Here is a 20,828-nt window from a genome sequence, read left to right as displayed (position 1 = left end):
GAAGCAGATAAATGCTGATAACAGTTAAAACACATCACTGGCAGGAGCAGCATGTTCTGTCCTCTAGAAATACATCAATACTGGAAATTACAAAGCTGTGTGCTACCATGGGGATGAACATGATATAAGAGCCGAGGAAGCCCGCACTATTCAGCAGAGTCCTTCCACAGGAAAGTAGTGAGCCTCTGCTTCCTGCTCCCTCCCTGCCCCAACTACCTTGAGATGCTGTTCAGGCCTGAGAAAGGCTGCAGAATACTGTTGTAACCCCAAAGCCACAGCTGCCTGATCTGTGCCTCTATATCTGAAATACCAAGTGGGCCCCGAGTGTCTTGTTACTGCTTTTGATTGTCCTTGCTGCTCAGCATTAAGACCTGTGAGGAGAGATTTCCAGCTGAGACCAGCCCCGTGCAGCTCGCATCAGCATGTCTTGGGGAGAGGAGTTGGTTTTGGTTAATCTGAGCTAAACCTTCCCTGGAGGAGTGCAGCTGCTGCACCAGCCTTGCAAAGCCACACAAAGCCACTTTCTCCTATCCCCATCTGTCAGGGCACTCAGCAAGGTACTGGGGCCATCTCTGGGCATCATGCAGCTGCTATGCCTCCCCCTGTGTCAAGACCCCTTCCTCCTGGGGACCTGTCCCAGGCTGAACAGGAGGAAAAATGCTGTAAACCAAAGGTTGTTTGGAGGAAACCTTGTTCCTACAAAGTCTGGAGGGATAAAACAACTGATCATGCTTTTGAATACACCAAGCTTACAGGCTGATCTGCTGTCTTAGGTCTTTCCCCACATGGCCATCTCCCACCAGTCTCTGCAGCACAGCACCCCATGTGAGTGGGCACCCTTGAAGTTGCAGCAAAGTGCTTCCTTGTGGACAGTGCAATTGTCTCACAAGACATGTGAAAGGAGGAAGCTGCCTAAAGAGAAGTGAAGACCTCTCAGCCACAGGAGTTTTTATGAGTCAGATGCTGCTCAGTTGTTGCATTGCAGATGTCTTAGCTAAAAACAAGCGTTCATTGAAAATCAAAGACTCTTTGTGAGTATAGGCGGCAGGAGCCTCCCACAAAACGTGGCTTTTCTTCTTCAAAGGGCTCTCCTTAGATTTGCCTACAATAGGTTACTTAAAGCTTGCCTGCATTGCGAAGCTGATTCAGAGCCAGCACGGTGTGGATCTGAAATAGTCCAGCTGTTCAGAACGAATTTGCTGTCTGGTTGTTGTCACTCTGTGAATGTGAGTGCCTTCCTCAGAAAGGGCCTAGTGAGAAGTTGGCTGTGGAGGGCCATTTTGTGGAGTCAGGGGTACAGTAGAGCCATTGCTCTGCACTGACTACTCATGTGTGTACTGGTTTTCTGTGTTGGAGGCAAAACAGGTGATCCATCACTTGAGTTTTCATGTCAGTGTGGAAGGTGACAAAGTTTGTTTTAAATGCATGAGATATTTTACAGTCATCAGGGAGCAAAGGTCTGCGTGTTAAACTGCTTGCGGTCTAGCGTTTGGACACTCGCTGGTAGGTCTAACACCATCGCTGTAGTACGGAGAACGTACAAACCCTGGTGTGGGGAGGAGTCTGACCAAAAAGCAGAAGAACTTGCATCTGCCAGGAACTGCTTGCCAAATGCAGTGTGTGTACATCCCGCCTGTCCCTTTGCAAACAGGAGGGGATCAGCCAGCTGCCCTGGCGTGAAAATACCTGACAAACCCCCATCTCCTTTGCCTTTTGGATCTTTGTGTCTGGTTGTGTTCTTACAGCCTTTGACCCCCCCGTCATGATCCCTAATCTAAAAATCATCTTCCTGTTTGTTTGGTTGCTTCAATGTGGAGGTAAACAAATATTTTGTTTTTAATTCCTTTTGTTTACTCTCATGTTTTTCATACTAGAGCATTTCCAGCTGCTATCTTTTGCTAATTTCCAGAGATCCCCTCTAGGAATTTGCACGCTGCTGCTATTTCTGTCTTTTAAGCATTTCAAAGCTGAGAGTGTGAATCCTTAAGAAAGGGGGAACATGGGAGAAGGGTTAGATAACCTAAATAAAATGGCTTGGCTTTTTCCTAGGTATGTTGTTTTCAACCTCGTGTCTTCTGGGATAATACAAGATGGATCTCTCCTCTCTTTTGTTACAGTAGTGCTTAGCTGTGTCTTACATAGAAACTATATTCATGTGTCTTCTGCTGTGTAGAGATGAGGAGAAGGATGATGAATTATTTTGAAAAATATGGCCCAGAATAAACCACTTGGGTTATCACTCCCACAGTGTCTGCAGGATTTTGTTACCACGTTTCCAATAATATTGTAACTAGCGTACACAGGACTGAGCATGTCCCTGAGGACTGTACTGTATCTCAGTTGCTTTTACAGCCAAGACCCTTTCTTTGGTGTTGTAACCTAAGCTCATCCTTACTGTCAGGCTGTTGTCCCTGGATATGTGATCTGTAGAGAATTTTCCTTAACATATGGTACTTCCCAACAGTCCTTTTCCTTGGCAGTAACTGTGCCCTCTCTCCATTGTTGTCCCCCACCACAAATCCTCAGTGCTCAGCATTCCGCAGTGCTAAGTCTGAGTTGCCTTTTCCAATGCCAGCTCCCACTGTGCCAATGTGATGCTGCTGTTGTGATGCAGCGTTAGCCTGTGGTGACAGAGAAGCAAGCCTGACTGTGCTCTGGGACAGCTTTAATACCTTGTTATGAGCCTGTTCATAGATGCAGAACTCCAGGAAATCCCATCTAAAGCATAAATGGAAAAGCCTGTCCATCCCCTACTTTCTCTCTCTACCCTTTTTCCCTCTTCTCTTTTCACATGTCTTTAAAAAGAATCCTTCATTTTGTGAGAAGACTTGTAAGTTTCCAGCTCCCCTTCTCAAAGAGCCTCCTCTTAAGTTGCTTTATATGTGGTGTCATATCAGCTGACAAACAAACAGATCCAGAGACTGCCTGATATTGAACCCAGATTTGCCTGGGAACCAAAGGAGTCCTGTACCCCAGTCTCCTTATTTAGCCTGTGGCTCACTCTTAGGTTTTTCTTCCTTTTTCTTAAACTAAACAGGGAAAACTGTGGTGTGGTTATTTGTCCATCTTATTTGTCCTCTCTTAACTTCTGACATCATTGTCTACTGAGTTATAGTGATAGATCACTTTAAACTGCCTTATATGTATTGGGACGAAGCGCATGAAGGGCATGCTCTCATCTCTGCCTAAGATACTGTCATGTATAAATAGTTAAGATCTGCAGTCATATGTAGGTATCTCCTATGGCTAACATTGAGGCTTGTGCTTTGCTCCTGTTTTAGAGCAGCAAAGGTTTGGAGTGATTAAGCTGTGGCTTATTTCTGGTGGCCCTGGTGCTGGCCCCTTTACAGAATATGCAACTTCCTTCCTCACTTGCTTTTCAGAAATATACAGTCTCACTGATAACACCTGCCTTCACTACCACAGAGCCATCACACAGCCACACATAGATTCCCAAGCGAGGTTTATAGCTTGGGAGTTTCAGGAGATGTCCAGCTAGAATTTATCTTAGAAAATCGTTTTCTATTCACCTACTGTAAATACATTCATACACCACTGCAAAATCAGTTCACTTCCTGCTTCATTTCCTGTCTTTCTGCGTGATGGCGTTGTATGGAGGAGCTCACAAGAGAAAAGGGGAAGCCTGTGAATGCAGCAGGCTATCATGGATCAGACAGCAATTACCCAAGAGATGTGGCAGATCGCACAGAGCACGTGCTCTGAATCACTCAGCTTCTGACAAGGGCCAACACTGCATGCTACAGGCATGCTTCCTGGTGTATGGTTATTTTCATAGTGATCCTGTCTTTGGGGCAGACATCCTCTCCTCACTGAAAGTGAGGTTAGGTGACTACTAACAATTATTACCCTTACAGGGGGAAATGTTGATGTACAGCAGAAACCTCCAATCCAGGTTGCCCTGCTCAAGGAAGGAACATCCATCCCCTGCAAAGTCATCTTCCCTTACATGCCAAAATACACCAAATTTTCAATCTGCTATTACTGGATTAATTCACTGGATCAGAAGACATCTATCTATACTAGGCTGGAAAACGTAGCCATTCCTTCTGGAGAAGAGAATAAGACTGCTGCCTTATCTTATGACTACAGAATCATGCCACTTGAAAACACCTCTTCTACTGGCACGTACTACTGCAAGGTCAAATGGAATGATATCCAAAAAATGGGAAAGGGAGTGTTCGTCCTTGTTAGAGGTAAGTGACCAACCAGAAAGGAAGGGCAGGAGGTTAAAAATCAGTTGGACCTGGCTATGAAAACCTGATCTTTGCTCTTCTTTTTGTCTATCCACACAGGCTATGAAGTCAGGTATGAATAATGCTTAATGCCCAATACTAACTGCCATCAGGGTTGAATGCACTTGGCACAGGTGACCTGTGCTGCTGTTCCCAATGCAGAGATGGGGACATGAAGGGGCAGTAATTTATATCTGCCCTGCCACAGCTTCCTGGGAGTCAAAATCTGTCCAGGGAGTCTGGGAACTAGGTCAGATGGTGCTTTTAGGTGTCAATGTTCAGGAGACAGTGTGGTTTGTCCTTCAGCAGTGTGACAGAGGCAGCTGATAAGGTCAGTCATCAGGATGCCTGCTGTAATCACCTGTACAGGTTCAGCATGCTCCGTTTTAGGGACTCATTAACAGGTTATGGCCTTACTGACATGTCTCCCTCTTTTCCATTTGGTACAAGGAATTGGTTGGTCTGTTAATGAGCACTCTGGAAAGCAGTGGAAAGCTTGATGCAACATAAGAGGAATGTTAAAGAAATGTGATAAGGATGTGCATGCTGCTGACTGGTTGGATATGTATTACTGATAATCAATATTATCAGTAATATTGATATCCAATATCAATGGGTCTGAAGAACTTGTTAATGTATATGCAAAGAGCTGTGATGAAGTAGCTTTGCTATACTGGTCAGAGTTATGCCTACAGTACTCATCCTCCCAGTTCATGTGGCCTGTGTGCATTCTACCATCTGTCTTTCTGCTTCTATCACAAAAGACCTTTGCCACAAAAGCCTCTATCTACCAAATTTCTTGTCTTTCATAATTATGTCACCTCCCTCTGTGAAGTGGAGCAGCTTGTACCCTGCATCTTCTGTGTGATTTCTGCAGCTGCACCCTTGCTCTGTTCAGAGTATGTTTTGAAGGGTGTGTGCATTTCTGCCACCATATTCTGCACTCCTGTATTTTAGTTTTCTCAAGGGTCTCTCTAGGGTTAAAAATACAGCAGGGTTATAACTTCCACTCACACTGTGAACCTTTTGCATTCTTTCTTACAGATACAGGATACATAAATACCTCTTATGGGTGGGAAATCCTCATTACCCTTACTGTTCTTCTTGCTGTATTGAGCATCACTGCAACAGCTCTGCTTCTGTGGAAAAGAAAGGCAAGTAATAATTGAATAAAAAGCAATGCCTGACCCATAATAGGAATTAATTCCATTTGTTTCTAGCTTCGATGAATTGGAAGTCCCCATGCTGAAATTTTCCATGCTGGGTGTCTGATCCAGTTTATTTTCTGAAGTTCACTTTTTCTGAGAAGAAAAGATTACAGGAAAGACAAAATGAGTAAGTGATTTGCCCATTAAAGAAATTCTGGCAATCATTTTGACTACAGCATGCTCTGCTTTAGAGCAAGGATTTGACACAGGGCAAGAAGTCACACTAGCAGTGTGCTGGTCCTGAGAATATCCAAGAAGATGTAGCCTTGTGATAGGATTTTGGAAAATTGCAGTTTGTGCATACTCAGTCATGGCTTTTGTCAATTTACCAGTTCAGTTGTCTAAAACCCCTGTGAAGGGGCCAGTTAGACAAGTAATGTCCTGTGCATCTGAGCAAATCTGTTACAATCCTGATGGCAGGACTTTCCCTATTTCTAATTCTCTTTCAAGATGGAGGTAACTGTTTCAAGGAGACTGCAGCTGCATTCCTGAGCTTGGGCACCATAGAAGAAAAACTCTGCACTGTAATGGGGATGGGGACCAAAGCCTTGGGCATCTGTTTGGCAGAGGAAGCATTAGGAGACAGAGTGAGAGGGGAAGGTCGGGACAAGGATCCCCATAGGAAGCCTGTGTGAAAATTACAAATAACTGGGGGGAAAAAAAGAAATGATAGAGAGACAAGGATCGGATTGTACAATCTCCAGGGACGCTTTCCATCAGCAGTGATTCAATGAGGCTGGAAGAATGAGCCTCAGGGTGGAAACTGGGACTGGAATCTGGAGTGAGGAAGCTCTAGAAGGATCTTAAGACTGGAGCCCCTTGGGTGAGCAAACTAGTGTCCCAGGTTGGGACCAGCTGGATAAGGAATTGGAATCTGGGATGCTGAGAGCCAAGGGGTACCAGGAGTGGGGGAGAAAGGATTTGGAGAGTGGGAGAAGAAAAGCCAAAAGCAGAGCTGGAAGATCTGGATGAGACGGACCCTGTGGAAAAACCTCTGGATTCGTAATATTGCAATCCCTGTTGTTTGGGGAAAACCTATTGCTTCTATTACTGCTGCCTCAGGTGTTCCAACAGCATAATTTGCATTCTGCCAGAGATCTCAAGGCTGGCTTAAAAATACCCTTACCTCTTTCAGAATGGAATTTGGCATTGTTGTTTTCTAGGCAGAGTACACCCCATAACTCCTTGAAGCTGCTCTCTGCTACCACAACAGCAGACTTTCTGCATGCTTTTTTGTGTGGAGGCTGTGCTGCGTGTACAGTCCTTCAACTCCAAGGAGCATCAGGCTTCAGCACACACAGTCAGAGATCGTGAGGTTGAAAACAGAATGGCAGCAGTTGGCAGCCCAGCTAATCTCGTGAGATTTACCTTGCAGGCAGTCTGACGTGGGGGAAGGAGTGTAAGAGGCAAAGGGAGTTGGCTGGAGACAGGCCCCCATCTCTGTTTGCCTAGACAGTGTCTCTGTGGGGATGAGGAGGGGAGGCACTGTCACAACTCACCAATAGGCATCTCTGGGTTTTGAGGTGGGCCAGCAAATCTCAGACTTATGGCCTCTCCTTGGGGTCTGAAGAGATTGTGCAGTCATTACATTTGCCCTCCTGCAGAACACAACCCATATTTCTCACCACAGCTTGCTCAGACCTGCTGGTTTAAAAATGTTTATCTTTAAGAGAAGCTATTTAGCATCCTCCTTAGTTACTAATGGACTGGAAAGCAGTTTGTCGTTTTCATGTGATGTGAATATAATCATCCCACTTCTTTCTGAATTAGAACAGAGATACTTAGCAAAGCCTTCTGCTTTTTCTGCCTCTTCTCTTGCTGAGCAGGGCTAACCCTTTCTCTGTGTGTCAATGGAATGTGTTCAAGGAGAACTCATCTGATGCAAGAAACATTTCACATGAAGGGCCCTCTTCCTTCAACTCCATGCTGGACTTGTGCATTAATGTATCACTGACTATATGTCACCATTGACGATAGCCTGGTGCTCTTCTGTAGACTCTGTGTATTAGGAAAAGCTTCCCTGCCAAATACTGATAAAATTGCATTTTGCCTCTCTGAAATTCCTCTCTCCACTATGACCAGTGCCCTGCTTTACTCCCTGTTCTATAGCATTGTTTTGTGCTGCTCAATACTTACACCTTTCAGCCAGCAAGGTTTCAGTGGTGAAAGTGCTTTATACGTACACACAGAGGCCAGTCCTCCTTTCCACTGCTCCAGTGTAAGTCACTGGATTCTACACTTAACCATGCAATGATGAAAGTAACCAGCACATGTTGTGCAGACTCTTTCTTGTGGAAGCATTCAGGAGGTGTGCAAACAGCTGGTTTTGATATGAGATTGGTGTTCATTTTAGCTTTGAGGACATTCTCCAAATGTGTCATTTGGTGTCTTGTCCTGAGCAGGTGTTGTGCCCTAGAAGGAGCCAGCCAAATATCCTGAAGGTGGAAACACAGCTCCCTTCAGCCAGCCCACCACCACCACCACCTCCTGTCTATGACGTGAGTACCAGAATCACCCTTCATCTCTTCTGTCCACATCATGGTACAACCCTTCCTTTCCCTGCCATGGTACGGACAATGCCAGTATCATGATGTGAACATAAGCAATACCTTCATACCAGCCAAGGTCTTGGTGACCTTGCCCTGCTTAGCTTCTCTCAGGACTGGGTATGTCTCCATCTCATCCTGGTCCCAGTCATGGCCTCCCCAGTGCACAAGCCTTGACCCCATGCCCTGCTGAGCAGCACCTTTCCCTCTGCCAGCAGCACAGAGCAGCAAGTGTGGGGCTAAGGAGGGTTCTTGGTGGAAGAGGTAGAAGGGTTTACAAAAGTTGGGAAGGAAGAGGGACTCTCAGCCCCACTTTGTACTGCAGAATGTCACAAGGACATCCCTTCCCAGCTGGAGAATGACGGTTCAGGAAAGGGGCAGAGACGTGATCCCCTGAACAACCCCCAGCTGTTTCTGCTGTGGCACCTTCACTGGTGCCAGTGTCACAGACTGCAGCAGTCCTGAGCAGGCACACTAGCTAGGCAGGGGGAAATGGGCAAGGAGAAAGTAAAGGGAGTTTCTTTTTTAAGCATTTCCCTTTTCATTGTATAGGATCTCCTTTTCCATTTCCCAGACTTAGGAATGTTAACTGCTCCCACCCCTTGAGCCCAATAGCCACAGTGTCATAGGTAGTAGGATTGAAGTGGCTCCCCTGAAATGTTAGGCCTAGACCTCAGCTACCTCAAGTAACTATGGCTCCTAATCCCATTTACAACCTGTCCAGCTCCATTTTAAATGGATTCCTTTTTCTCCTTTTACTCCCGTGGGATGGCTGCTCCACTAAGAAGGGAAGGGTTTGTTTTTGTTTTTTTCTTGTGATCTGTGGGACCAACGAGGAGGAATAAAATGAAAGTGAGTAGAGAAGGATGTTGCATGAATATTAGGAAACCTTTCTGTCTGTGAGGTCTATAAGGGCTGGAAAAGACTCTGAGGAAACCCTGTGAGCTCTGCTGCATTAATCATTTAAACTAAACAAAGCAAAGCTCTGGAGAATGTACTACAGAGAGGAGCAAAGCTGTGCCAGGGAGGCAGGAGACCTGACTGGGGGCAGATACCTACAAGAGGATGAAGATACCCCTTCTCATTCTCACTCTGTGGGTGGGTGGGGGGCACCATTTTGTAGCACTTTAATTTTTGGAGTAGCAGTTTCAAAGAGAGCACTATGTATTATATGTATGTGATATGTTTATTCTGGGAAAAAGGCAATGCTTTGGGTAAAGGAGGTTGCAGGTTATAAACATTTTTATTTGTATCAAGTAATTTCTTTTTAATTCAGGCTTATAAAAATCCAAACGGGTAGTTTCCTGCTGAAGTGGATGATTTCTGCAAGGAGACAAAAAAAAATCAAATCCATTTCTCGCTCAGTCGGCCTCGTCATGCATCCTTAGCTCCATCTTAATTACATGTTTCATCATGTTATTCTGTTCAGGCTCCACTAAGGCTAATATAGCAAGCCAGCAGAGCCAGCCTTAGGCACAGGCAATCCCAGGAGCTGGCTGGGCCCCTGTGCTTGCACGAGCCCTATGGACCCGGCCCAGGCAGCCTTTCTGTGCCGCCTGTTAACCACACACCAGCTGTGCAGGGCTCCTGGCCAGTCCGGTGTGCAGGGCAGGTGGCTTGGCCCTCTTTGCCAGGGCTGCAAGCAGCCTGGGACCATCTCCTGCATGCTGGGGGTACGAGTCTGCCCACAGGAGTTTGCTCTGTTGTGGAGCAACTGCTGCAGTGGGGGCTCAAAGCAGCAACTCCCACTCCAGACACAGGCTGAGAGCAGCGCTGTGATGTGGAGGGCAGTGAGCACAGCCCTGCAAAGCATAATGGGCAGGGGAGGAGAGAGGGTGAGAGCCCTGGGATGGAAACTTGCATTGGATGGGCCCTCAGGAGAGATAAAGGGAATAGAAAGTTGACAAACCTGATTTCCTTTGAATGATAACTATGGTGCCCCACAGCTAAATTTTGTTGGGGCTCTGCAGGGTGTAAACTCAGCCCTGCAAACTGTGTTTGAAACTAGGTGAGTTGTGAAATTCTATTAGTGGGTGTTGAACTCAGTGCTTAATTCATGGAGAGGGAAAAAATCTGTGATCAGCATTGGGGTAATCTAAGGCAAGGAAAAAAAGGAAAGACAAGTGAGAAGTAACTCCCAGTAATGAGATAAAGAAGGAGGTCAGAGTTCAGGGACAGGACAAGAGGCCAGCACATGCCAGCTACGCTATCTGTGTGGGAAGCAAGAGGTTGGAGTCTGGAGAAAACTGAGGCCAGGAAAGCACAGTGTCCTTGCAGGTCTGAAGCTGGGAGCAGAAGCAAGAGGAGTCAGCACTGGACATCAAAGTAACAGATGCTGTTACTGGCTGGTAACATTAAATGCTCTGTTTTATCTTACATGGTGTCAAGGCTCATCCCTGGTGTGGGAAGGGTCCTAACACACCTTCTGCAAAGCTGTCCTGCTGAACATTCCTGGGAGCAAATACCTTCCCCAGTGGTTCTTCCAGGTGCCATTATTTACTTTGTTGTCCCTAAGGGCGTCTGTATGCAGTGAAAAGCATGCAACATAGCAAAAAGCCTGGTAATAAGGGGGCAGCTGGGAATCCACTTTGTTCTCTCTGTACTGCCTTCCTTGACCTCTCTGTCCTCCTGCAGCCATAGAGTAGCTCTACCTCACTTCCCTGCCCGGAACCAAACCTGTATATCCTCTGACTTCCAGCTTAGCTGCTTAGTTAATGAGCAGCTTGGAAATAACAATCTGAGGGACTTGCTTCATCTGCTTTACACTTCAAACAAGCTTTTTTTGAGCAGCAAACAGAACTCCTGCTGTGCAGGTGCAGTCAGGTTTCAGAGCACGGGAGCTTTTCCCGGTGTGAGGAAGACAGAAGGCTGCTCAGGGATAGGAAGGCATCTGTCAGCAGGGAGGAGAGTGGCCTGTGTGCCTCCACTGTGACAGTAGCAGGTGATCAGTGACCAAGTAAAAGTAATTAACTTGCAAATGGTGATTGGAGACACCAGCTCTCCAACTGACTGGAAAAGGACCAGCATTGTTAACATCCTCAGTAGGAAGAAGGCGTGTGGAGGAAAGGGAATCTTTTCTGTAGGTTAAACACCTTACTAACAAGTGGCTTCAGACTGGAGTAGAGAAAGAGGCTGCCAAGGGGTCATGGAGCCAGGCTTCTGGAAGCTCAGCACACAAGTCGGGGTCTCACAAAGAGAATTGAAAATAAGTGTGGAGAAATAGAATTTTCTGTGTGCACACGCGAGTGGTGGGGATGTTTCAGTAGACAAAAGTTTTTGGGAACAGAAAGCATACAGGTGAAATAATTTGGCTGTTTCCAGAGTAGCAGTGGGAATGTGAGAGCCATGTGGTGCCCCATTCACTGTGGCCAATTCATATCTAAGTGCCTGTTTATTCCAAGGCCCACTCCCCAGTGCTGCTTCTCTATCCTCTGGTCCTGTTCAAAGCACTGTCCTGCTGGCCATGATCCTTAGAGGTGCTGGGTGTTTGCAACTTCACATGAAATTATGAAGGTTCAAGTGACTGGCAGCCCCCAATGAAGCCTCCATGTTTTGCTCATCCTTCTCACTGCATTACAGGGCGCCTTGCTCTCTCCACTAATACCATCTGCCCCTCTTGCAGCCGGAGCTCCTCCCATCTTCCTGTTGCCAGAGAAACAGCCACCTTGGCAACCTGCTGTCATCCTTGAAACACACATGGAAAAGTCCTCATGATTGTTATGTTTGATCCTTCAGGCAGATCTGGAATATCACTCAAACTGACATGCATCTCCTGTGACACGATTACCTGGGGGACAACGGGTGCATATGCATGCAGGGCGTGTGTGTGTTTCTCTGTGTAGCTGAGTGGGACCATGGTAATGTTTGAGGGCCTGGGAGCATATGAATTTTTTTATTATTCTTTGCTCACTCAAAGAAGAAAGGAGAGTTCTGGCTTGGAAAAAAACCAAACCAAACAAACAATAAACAGAAATAGTATTCATTTTTGACAGCCTCTGTGCTTCAGGACTCCCAGCCTCTCCCATTTTCTCACCTTTGTGTCCCCAGAATAATCATGAGCAAGAGCTTGTGGTTGTCAGGCACCCAAACAGTCTTGGGTGAGGCAGAGCATTGCCTCTTACCTGTGCTCCCCCCTGGTGCACCACTTTGCATTCTGGGACAATTTTGGAGCAAAGGGAGGCAGGGGCATTGGCATTCTTCTCCACTGCCTTGCACAGGGTAGGTAACATCAAAGCCTGTCTCTGTAAGCCTGAAAAAAAGAAGATGATGCAGCTGCATGGTGGGGATTTCAGGGGAAAAGGATTTTCTGTTTGCCAAATTAAGGTCAGGAACTTAAAAATTTTGAAGATGGCAGGGTTTCCTAAAAAATGTCAGGCATGAGATGGGGAACAACCCAGTGGGTAATTAGTTATCTTAAACCTAAGTATTTTATTTGACCCCTACTTTCTTCTCTCTTCTTTGTGCAGAGCCTGGATGTGCAGCAAGTTGATGTCTATTCTAGCCTCGAGAACAAGACAAACAGCCCATCACACAGAAAGAATCCTCCAGGGAAGGTAAGGGCCAGGGCCGTGTTCTTGGAGAGTTCCCATATGCCCTGGGCATCTGGGGAAAGAAACCCCACACAATCTCATGACCTAGCAGGGAGCAAATGTGTCTCCAGTCCCACCAAAGGGGGAAAACGGGATGTGGCACGCACTCACCAGCTGGACTGCACATGTAGCCTATCTTTTCTCTTCAGCAGAACCCTGGCTCCTGCAGCTCTACCAGTTCTGGCACTCACAGCTGTGTGCAGATGCTTTGCTGTATGATGTATGCTGAAAGGCACTGAGGGGTTTGGCATCACCGCTCCCTCTGAACAAGACAGGCATTCATGAAGAGCTGGGCAGGTGCTGGTCCTGTTATTACCCTTTCCAGATTATTTAGGCAGCTGAGACATCCTCTGGGCTGAAGAAATCTCTGCACCAGCAGCAGACCCTGAACACAACTTTCCCCTCACCAGCATTAAGCACCTGAGAGCCATTTCATGGTAGCAGAAGCTAAGATGGTTTGAGCAGAGTCTGGGCTTATACAATGTCTGCTGTCAGCTCTGGAGCCCAGGAAAAGGCAGTGTGGGTATGTTTTGGACTTGGACCTTCTTGTTGGGCTGAGAATTATTGAGTGAGAGTCAAGGAACTAAATTCACTCATAGTGAAAATAGAGGCAACTAGGATTATGCAGATATTAATTAGTTGTGGAGGTCCCATGAAGCAGATCAGAGGCCCACACAGACTTCTATTTTGCCTTTGGCAGGTACCAGCTGTTTCATATGGACAAAACTTGCATCAGGCACCCCAGGGAACATTTCCTTCCTGTCCTCAGAACCTAATTTTTCTTTTCTTCTCTAGACCTCTTATCTACTTAAGAAATATATCCTCTTCCAGTGTTGGAAAATGTTCCTTGAAAACATCTGCTGCTTTCTCCCATTAATGCTCTATGGGGAGAGTTTCCCTGGTTGCACTAGCCCTTTCTTTCATAAGGGACAGTATTTTCCAGTGTCTGAGACATTTTCACAACTCCCACCTTTTAGGAAAAGGTGGTCTAAAATCAAGCAGCCCCCTTTGTGTCAGAGCTACTTGTCATGTGGTCTGGGCCCATGGCCCCTGGCCTCCTGCAGTTACTGCTGTGACACCACCACGGAGTTAGTAAAAGCAGTGGCAGGTTCCTGGTTGAGGGGAAGAATGGGTTGTTCTATATAGGCTTGTCTTATACGATGTCACCCCAGGACACACTGGAAAAGACAGCATCCCTGCATTTGTGTTTTGCTGCATTTTGAACTACTTGGACAGGGTCCCTCTTTCTGATTCTATTTATTCTCTGTATACCTTTACCAGCTGTCCCCTTTGAAATGATTCTGTCTGGATGGTAAGATGAAGTATGTGTGGAGTTTTTCTCTACCAGGGAGCTGTCTGGGCTGTGCTGAGTTGTTTGTGTGTGGCCCACACCATTCAACTGCTGTTTGGACAGGCAAAGAGTCTGTAAAACAGTGCAGCAACAAAGCAACAGCAGAGGAGCATCTGTGTGTAAGTGGGTCTGGTGCTGGCAGTCTCAGCCAGGGTAGGCTAAAGGTCAAAGCAGAGATGGGAGAAAGAAAGGAGAAGAAAGCAGAGAGGGGATGAACTCTCACACTGAGAGCAGACAGCTCCAAGTGTCCTCAGTTCTTGTGCTGGTCTGGAGGAAGGAAAGTGTGAGTGGCAGGGTCCCATGAGCTCAGCACTGGAGAGTTTGCACTATCCACTATGGTTGCAAGCACGTTGATCAGCTTCTCTCAGTCATCCTGGGCTGTGACCACTTGAGACACTTGTCCTCCAGCTGTCTTTGCCAGAGTATAAGAGAATGTTCTCCCTAAGAGTGAGACTTGTGGTTCAGTAGGTTTAGCCTGTGAGTGGGAGCTGGGATTGCTGAACTGCTGACTGCTTCAGAGGGTCCAGCTCAACCCTTGCTGTGGGATGCTGCACAATTGAGGGGGAGCTGTAAAGGAAAGCAGGCTAGAAAGCCTCTGAAAAGAGCATTTGCAAGCTGTCACTATGGACTGTCGGCCAGTTTGGATAGCAAGGGGTTAATCCTGCACGCTTTGGAGGTGCCTCCACTCAGCACTTTTGTAGTGTTTCCCTTTGCTGGTGGCAGCAGAGAAAATGCTGGTGTAGGTAGGGCTTAGTTCAGCCGGTGGCATTTTAGCTACTTGCTGTGTAACCTTGCTTACAGCAGGCCTGTGCCACACAGCACTTAAAATATCAGTCTGTCAGCGCCTTGTCTACACAAGGAACGGTCGTGAGGAATAGACTCAACTGTTGAAGAAACAGGATTGAGGAGGTCAGGGAATTCCTCCTTCACAGAATCCAAAGTGATTTATTTTTTTACCAAGTCCAATTTTCCCTCCCCCCCCTGTCTGACAGTTTTTTTGGGGAAGAGTGACTAGTAAAGGAGGCATCTTTATCCCTTGGGCTGGATTAGTCACGTTCGTCTCTGGTGGAGCAGCATTTCTCACTGTAGTGGCTTCTGCTTCAGCAGATCACTTACAGCCATATCTAACAGAACAAACGTCAGTGTCTGCTTATTAAGAATTAATTCATCATCTTTTGAATAATTTTCCTCCATTTCTTTTTTCTCCACTTCATCATTCTGCAGACACCTAAGAAGCAAGAAACTCTAGAAGAATCCTCTGATACATTGTATGAGAATATCTAACAGGGAAGATACCTGACCCTATGTGGACAAGACATCTTTCTGTATGGCAGAGCTACTTTCTTACATCCCAGATGAGATGCAGATACATGCAGAGATCCACAGTGACTTCAGAGCACAACCACGAGGGAACTGTGAACCCCTGGCCCCTTCTAAACTGCCCTTCATTAACAACAGAATGTGTCTGTAAAAATCCCTCGAGGCTCAGCCTGCATTGATGCAGGAAAGCTATTTTGCAGCAAAACTGTTTGATGCAAAAGAAAAGCTGCTTTTGTCAAGCACTTATCTTGGGAATGGGCAATCTGTGAAGGTTTCTCTCACCTACCCCTTCTGAAATCCTCTGCAAGTGGTAGGACAATCCAGAGACTTCCCTGCTTGCTGGCTTGATGTTCCGATCCTGACCTGCATCCGCCCGTCTGATCCTGTGCTTGTGGCTTTGCCGAAATGGCCATCAGGACTTCATGCATAGTTTAACCAGATCCAAGCATCCACCTGCCCATTTTCCCTTTCTCAGGAACCCCACAGCAAACACGATTTCTCGTAATCTGCTAATCCCATCAAGTAGTCACAGATGCCTGCTGCGACCTTACTGAGGCGACTCAAATCAGTGCCTCCAAGAAAATGCTTCCCCTTCAGCAATATCAGCAGTACACAGTGAGGACTGGATGCACTGACGGAGATAAAGGCGGAGAAAATGAACACAGAGAAAATACCCCTTCCTAACAACACATGTCAGTGACAGTGCCCATTCCGCAAGAGAGAGGAGCAAGGAGGTGGGAATGTGAGGAAACTCCTTTGCTGGAGCTGCATAAACCATGCGGGTCTGGGGCCAGGTTCCAGCCTGCAGAAATCCAAGGGGAGCTCCCCAGTTTCCTTTTCATCTTGGCAATGGGCATTGTTATCACTGGGGATTTTGTGGGAGCAGGCATGGTACCTTCACCCCAGCAAGTCCAATAGGTTTGCCTTTGTTTCAGCTGGCTGCTGTAAAGAGTGTAAAGCTCCTTTACTCCCCCATTATACGTTATTGGCTAGGGACAGCAGTTCTGAAACTTAGAATGACTGGAGGAAGGAGGCCTTAGAAGTGAATTTGCTATCCAAATTCTTTCTCCCCTGTCATCTGGAACTTGCCTACCATTTGTGCTGATGCATATTCTGGTTCTGATAGGGAAGAAGTTACATTAAATATCTGTATAACATGATCAAACCAGTAGATCAAAAAGCTGAGGCTGTTTTATCTCATATTAAAAACAACAATGAAATAACAACCAAACAAAACCTACCCAAAATAAGAATATGCAGCATAACTTGAGAGGAATTGTAGAAACCTCTTTAAAGAAGAAGATCAAATTAAAATTGAGCTCCAGGGTCATAGGACCCTCTCTAGCTGAAGATAATGTTGCTATGTATCAGAGATAGAGGCTATGGAAAATGTCTCCGGGGCCTCCAACCTTCCTATACTATGTTTAAAGAGATAATCCGCTTATTGCTTTGCTCTTTTTATTAGAAAAGATTTCAAACATGCAATTTGGACTTTCTTTAACCACAGAAAAATGCTTTTTTTTCTTCCCAGTGCTGAGGAATTCATTTCAGAAAAGGCAATGAATGAACAGCATCGCTTATTAGACCCATTTAAAATTTGTTAAGTGATCACAACAATTATAAATATTTTTGAAGTAAAAAGTTTTAGATTTTACTAATATGACCAGGAAATATTTGTGTTCACAGAAGAATTTTCAGAGGATTGTACAGGTATAACAATTCCTTTCCTTAACAAATTTGAAGAAATGATGAGATGAATTATAAATATGTTGCAGTATGGCAATAAAATATTCAGCAGATGCCAGTGGATTAGATGAACAGTAAAAACTTTCAAAATAACGATGCTTAGGTTTTGTGTTTTGTTTTTTAAATTTTATAAATGCTAAAAATACTGGATGCTACTGGAAATTTCCTGGCAAGGATATCTTTTTGCAGTGAGCTGATTTGTCTTGTGTTTCTGTTGTCTTTTTAAGTAGCATGTTTCTTACATTTATGCCTGAACAATTCTATATATTAAAAAGCTGAAGCTGTTTAAAATATAACATGAGAGAAAGAAGAGTATTTGGAACAGAAAATGCTATTCTAGAACAGTCAGTGCTAAAGTACTGGAAGAATCACACCAGGTTCTGATCAATTAAGTGAAAAAGTAAAAATATTCTAAGAAACACTGGCAAATGTGAGGATTTGGGCTGTGTGCCAAACTGTCAAAATCGGGATGGGGGTCACTGTGTTGATTTCAATGGCTTTTGAGTTGGCCCTGTGAGGAAGGCTAAAAGGCTGCTGCACGAGAAAAAGGAAGTTTAAAGCTATGAAGCCACAATCTAAAATTACTTCTTTAGCATCATGCACCATGGGCAGCCGTGGCAGCAACAGTGTGTGTGTGAGAGAGAAAAGCATAAAGCAGAAGGCTGTGAGAGCAGGGATGTTTTTAAATGGTATGGAGTTTTCCAGGGTGCTATGAGGAAATGCCTGAAGGCACAGGTAGGAAAGACTACGGAATATAATTTATATAATATTGGTATAGCTACTTTGTAGCAGAGATTTGTTCAGGGAAAAGGCAGTCATTTGATCTTTTTGTTGTCATTTGGTCTTTTTGTCTTACCTGGCTCTGTGGCCCATGAGAATAGGTGCAAAAAAATGAGTATTGCTAGCAAGAGGAAATGTATTCATTTCTAAGTGTTGGGCAACTGGGAAAACAAAAAAAAAAGGAAATTATGGATCAGTTTCACCAGCTCCACAAATATGAGAAGCGGTGACTGGTTTATTGTATTCACCCTATACATTTTGCTTTAAACTGAATGGTGAGAATGGATTCCTCTTTAAAACTGTGTCTCTAAAGGCCTCAGCTCCACTTGCTGCCCCCAGCATGGTGCTGTTATGCACAGAGAAGGCTCCCTGGTTATAGTGGTATAACCTTTGGTTCCCAAGTGTTGAATTATCCTTTTCTATTGTCAGGATTTCAGGGAAGTGAAGACCTGTTATCAAAGTAAGCAATGGCATGGTGGAAATTCACTGCCTGCCTTCCTCTAAAGGAGGTGCTGTGTTAGGACTAGGATCCTTTGCTCTCTTGACCAGATGTGAGCCTTTGGTCCTGAGAGTACATTGCTACAAAGGGTGTTGGTGACACTGAAGTAATCTATTCCCTTTAAATGGACTCCTTCATAAATCCTTTACAGCAAATCGTCATTTGATAAGGCAGAAACCAGGGTGCACTTGAGAGGTTTGTTGATTTGATCTTTTTCTGCAGAGGACAAGCTCTTGCATGGGTACAGTTTTGTCACATGAAACAGTGCAAACTATATTTTGCCTTTATCTGCAGACAAGACCTTACAGTAGTGGATAACGCCAGTGAAACACATGTCCAAAGTGTTCTCCTTCATCACTTCTGTCTTTTCTTCTTTAGCCTTCTCAGGGGTGTCTCTACTGCGAATTATCTCTAAATACCCAGTTGGAGCTGGTTCTTTATCAAGGGAAGCGCTTGACTGAACAGCACCCAAGAAAAATGGTTACTATGGCTCTAGTTTGCACTGCTGTCCTAGCCAGCAGTGCCCTACTGATGTGCGAGTCTGGGCCAAGGGCAGGGGTCTCTTGTTTCAGCTGGGCTGTCTCTTGGTAAGACTTGGTGTTCTTTCAGCCCTTGGCTATGCAATATTATGACCCCGTGAGACAAGGATTTAGGGAAGGCAGTGAGTGAAGCCACCAGATGGTGCCCTAGGTCCTCTCTGCTCTCTCTCTCTCCTGTCCCCTGCGTGCCCACATGCCCCCACCAACTTCCTTGGTGACCCCCAGACCACAGACTCCCCAGACGTGGGCAGCTACAGCCATGCAGAACATCCCTGGCTGTGACTGTCTTCTACCCCTGGGGCTGGTGACTCTGACACGCCTCAAAGGTCTGCACCATGGCTGAGGTGCCACCAGCACCTGGGAAGAGATGGGGACAGGACAGGCTCTCTTTGTTTGCATCCATGATGTCTGGAGCAATTGCTTTATCAGATACCAATGTCTTGGCCCATGAGAGGGACAAGAGAGCGGCTGCTGACACCATCACTGGGTCAGAGTGGCATCTGAAATGCAAAATTAGCCAGCTGTTTGGGGCTGCTTGAAGTTGCCACCACATTCTTTCACCATTTGGAAATGGCATCTTATCTTGGGTTTGGGAAAATTTACTGTGTGTCTGTGGTGAAAAAAAATCCTTTGCACCATATGCTGCTTCTCTTCTTTACTATGTCAGGAAATTGATGAAGGCTCAGATATTGCTCTTCCTGTGGTTTGGGATTCTGTGGTGGTCAAGATTTCAAATGCACAGTGAATTACTGTTGAGAGTTTGTACAGGAAAAAGGAGCAGCTCAGAGAGCACCAGTGATCTCCAAGAGAAGAGAAGAAAGTGAACCTTCAGTGCCTTCTCTTGCTTGATTCTCAGGCAAGCCAGGCTCTACTTACTGTGAGGGATGAAATGTTTTTCTTTCTTAATGATAAAACAGAAATGCAGATTACTATTAGTAACTAGTATGTCACTAGGTCCTTCACTATTAATAACTAGGCCTGTAAACTGCTGGAATGTGTTGCGAGCTGTGAATCTTCAGTGTTCAATGTTCACAGCATCTGTGCATCACAGAGCTGCCACTACGCAGCTGCCTGGGGACAAAGTGTGATGGTGCCCTGACAATAGCAGACAGGTTCCTGTGGGAAGTGACACGGAGGAGAAGCTGCTTCTGAGGGAAGGACTCTTTCAGCAGGAGGGGAGGGCTCTGGTTCCAGGAGGAAATCTTTCTCACTAGCTGATGAGCATCTCCTAGAGCTCCTCTTTTTCTTCAGCTTTTTTAAATACATGCATTGTGTTGTATCGCTCTGGGCCACATGAAGATTTGAATATACAGCTGGTAGGGCCAGGTAGGTCAGCCACCCTGCTTTAAGGAGTTAGAATGTAATTATCCAAATTGGAACAGGGTGAACATGAAAAAGCTAACATATGGGCTTCTTCAAAACGTTATGTCTTTTAATAACCTGTCAGGGCCTCTGGTTTCTATCCCATCTGAAAGATTCATCTGCCTACAATTTTGTGCAATGATATCTGAGCACTTCCAGGGGTAATAATTGTAACCAAAATACCTGTGGCACTGTGAGCTTCCCTCTCTTGTGAGAGAATTAGTGCTGTAATGCCCATAATGGTGCTTTTGGCACTGACACGTACTATTAAAATCAGAGGTTTCAGAAGTTCTTCCAAGGCTCAGTATGTCATTTCAGTCTCATGCATGGAAAAAATGGAGGCTTAGGAGCTTAAATGACTTTTCCAAGACCGATGCAGAGAATCAGAGGTGAAGTTAGGAACAGAATTCAGGTTTCTGTGCTCTTAATTCTATCAGGTTGTCCAGGAAGAAGCCAGTAGCGGGGTAAGTAAGAGCTGCTGAGCTGCTTATAGTTTTGGGAAAAAGTGTCTTCCTGAGTCACCAGCACTGGGTTCTGGAGCACTTCACTTTTCATTTTTGATTTCTCATGCAGGTATCAATAACACTTGCATCTGCCTAGCGGAGGTAGCAAAGCAGCAGAAGTTACTCCTCTCT

The 20,828-nt window shown here is 45.5% G+C and overlaps 1 protein-coding gene across 1 annotated transcript; it reads left to right on the top strand.

Moving 5' to 3' along the window:
- The first annotated feature begins 1,634 nt into the window (after positions 1 to 1,634).
- On the top strand, positions 1,635 to 17,103 carry LOC131591800 (NFAT activation molecule 1-like). Its single transcript, XM_058862864.1, has 6 exons — positions 1,635 to 1,817; positions 3,876 to 4,214; positions 5,298 to 5,407; positions 7,864 to 7,959; positions 12,474 to 12,560; positions 15,172 to 17,103. Exons 1-6 carry the CDS (start codon positions 1,763 to 1,765, stop codon positions 15,229 to 15,231), a joined length of 747 nt encoding a protein of 248 aa, XP_058718847.1. The 5' UTR covers positions 1,635 to 1,762; the 3' UTR covers positions 15,232 to 17,103.
- The last annotated feature ends 3,725 nt before the right edge of the window (positions 17,104 to 20,828 follow it).

Source organism: Poecile atricapillus, chromosome W (assembly GCF_030490865.1).
Source record: "Poecile atricapillus isolate bPoeAtr1 chromosome W, bPoeAtr1.hap1, whole genome shotgun sequence".
NCBI classification, from domain to species: Eukaryota; Metazoa; Chordata; class Aves; order Passeriformes; family Paridae; genus Poecile; species Poecile atricapillus.
Note: the sequence above shows the minus strand (reverse complement) of the source record. Positions and strands in the feature narration are given on the sequence as shown.

Coding starts and splice junctions, on each gene's coding strand:
- LOC131591800 (XM_058862864.1), top strand. CDS start 1,763: ATGATCCCTAATCTAAAAATCATCTTCCTGTTTGTTTGGTTGCTTCAA. Junction 5,408..7,863: donor TGCTTCTGTGGAAAAGAAAG/GCAAGTAATAAT, acceptor TGTCCTGAGCAG/GTGTTGTGCCCTAGAAGGAG. Junction 12,561..15,171: donor GAAAGAATCCTCCAGGGAAG/GTAAGGGCCAGG, acceptor ATCATTCTGCAG/ACACCTAAGAAGCAAGAAAC.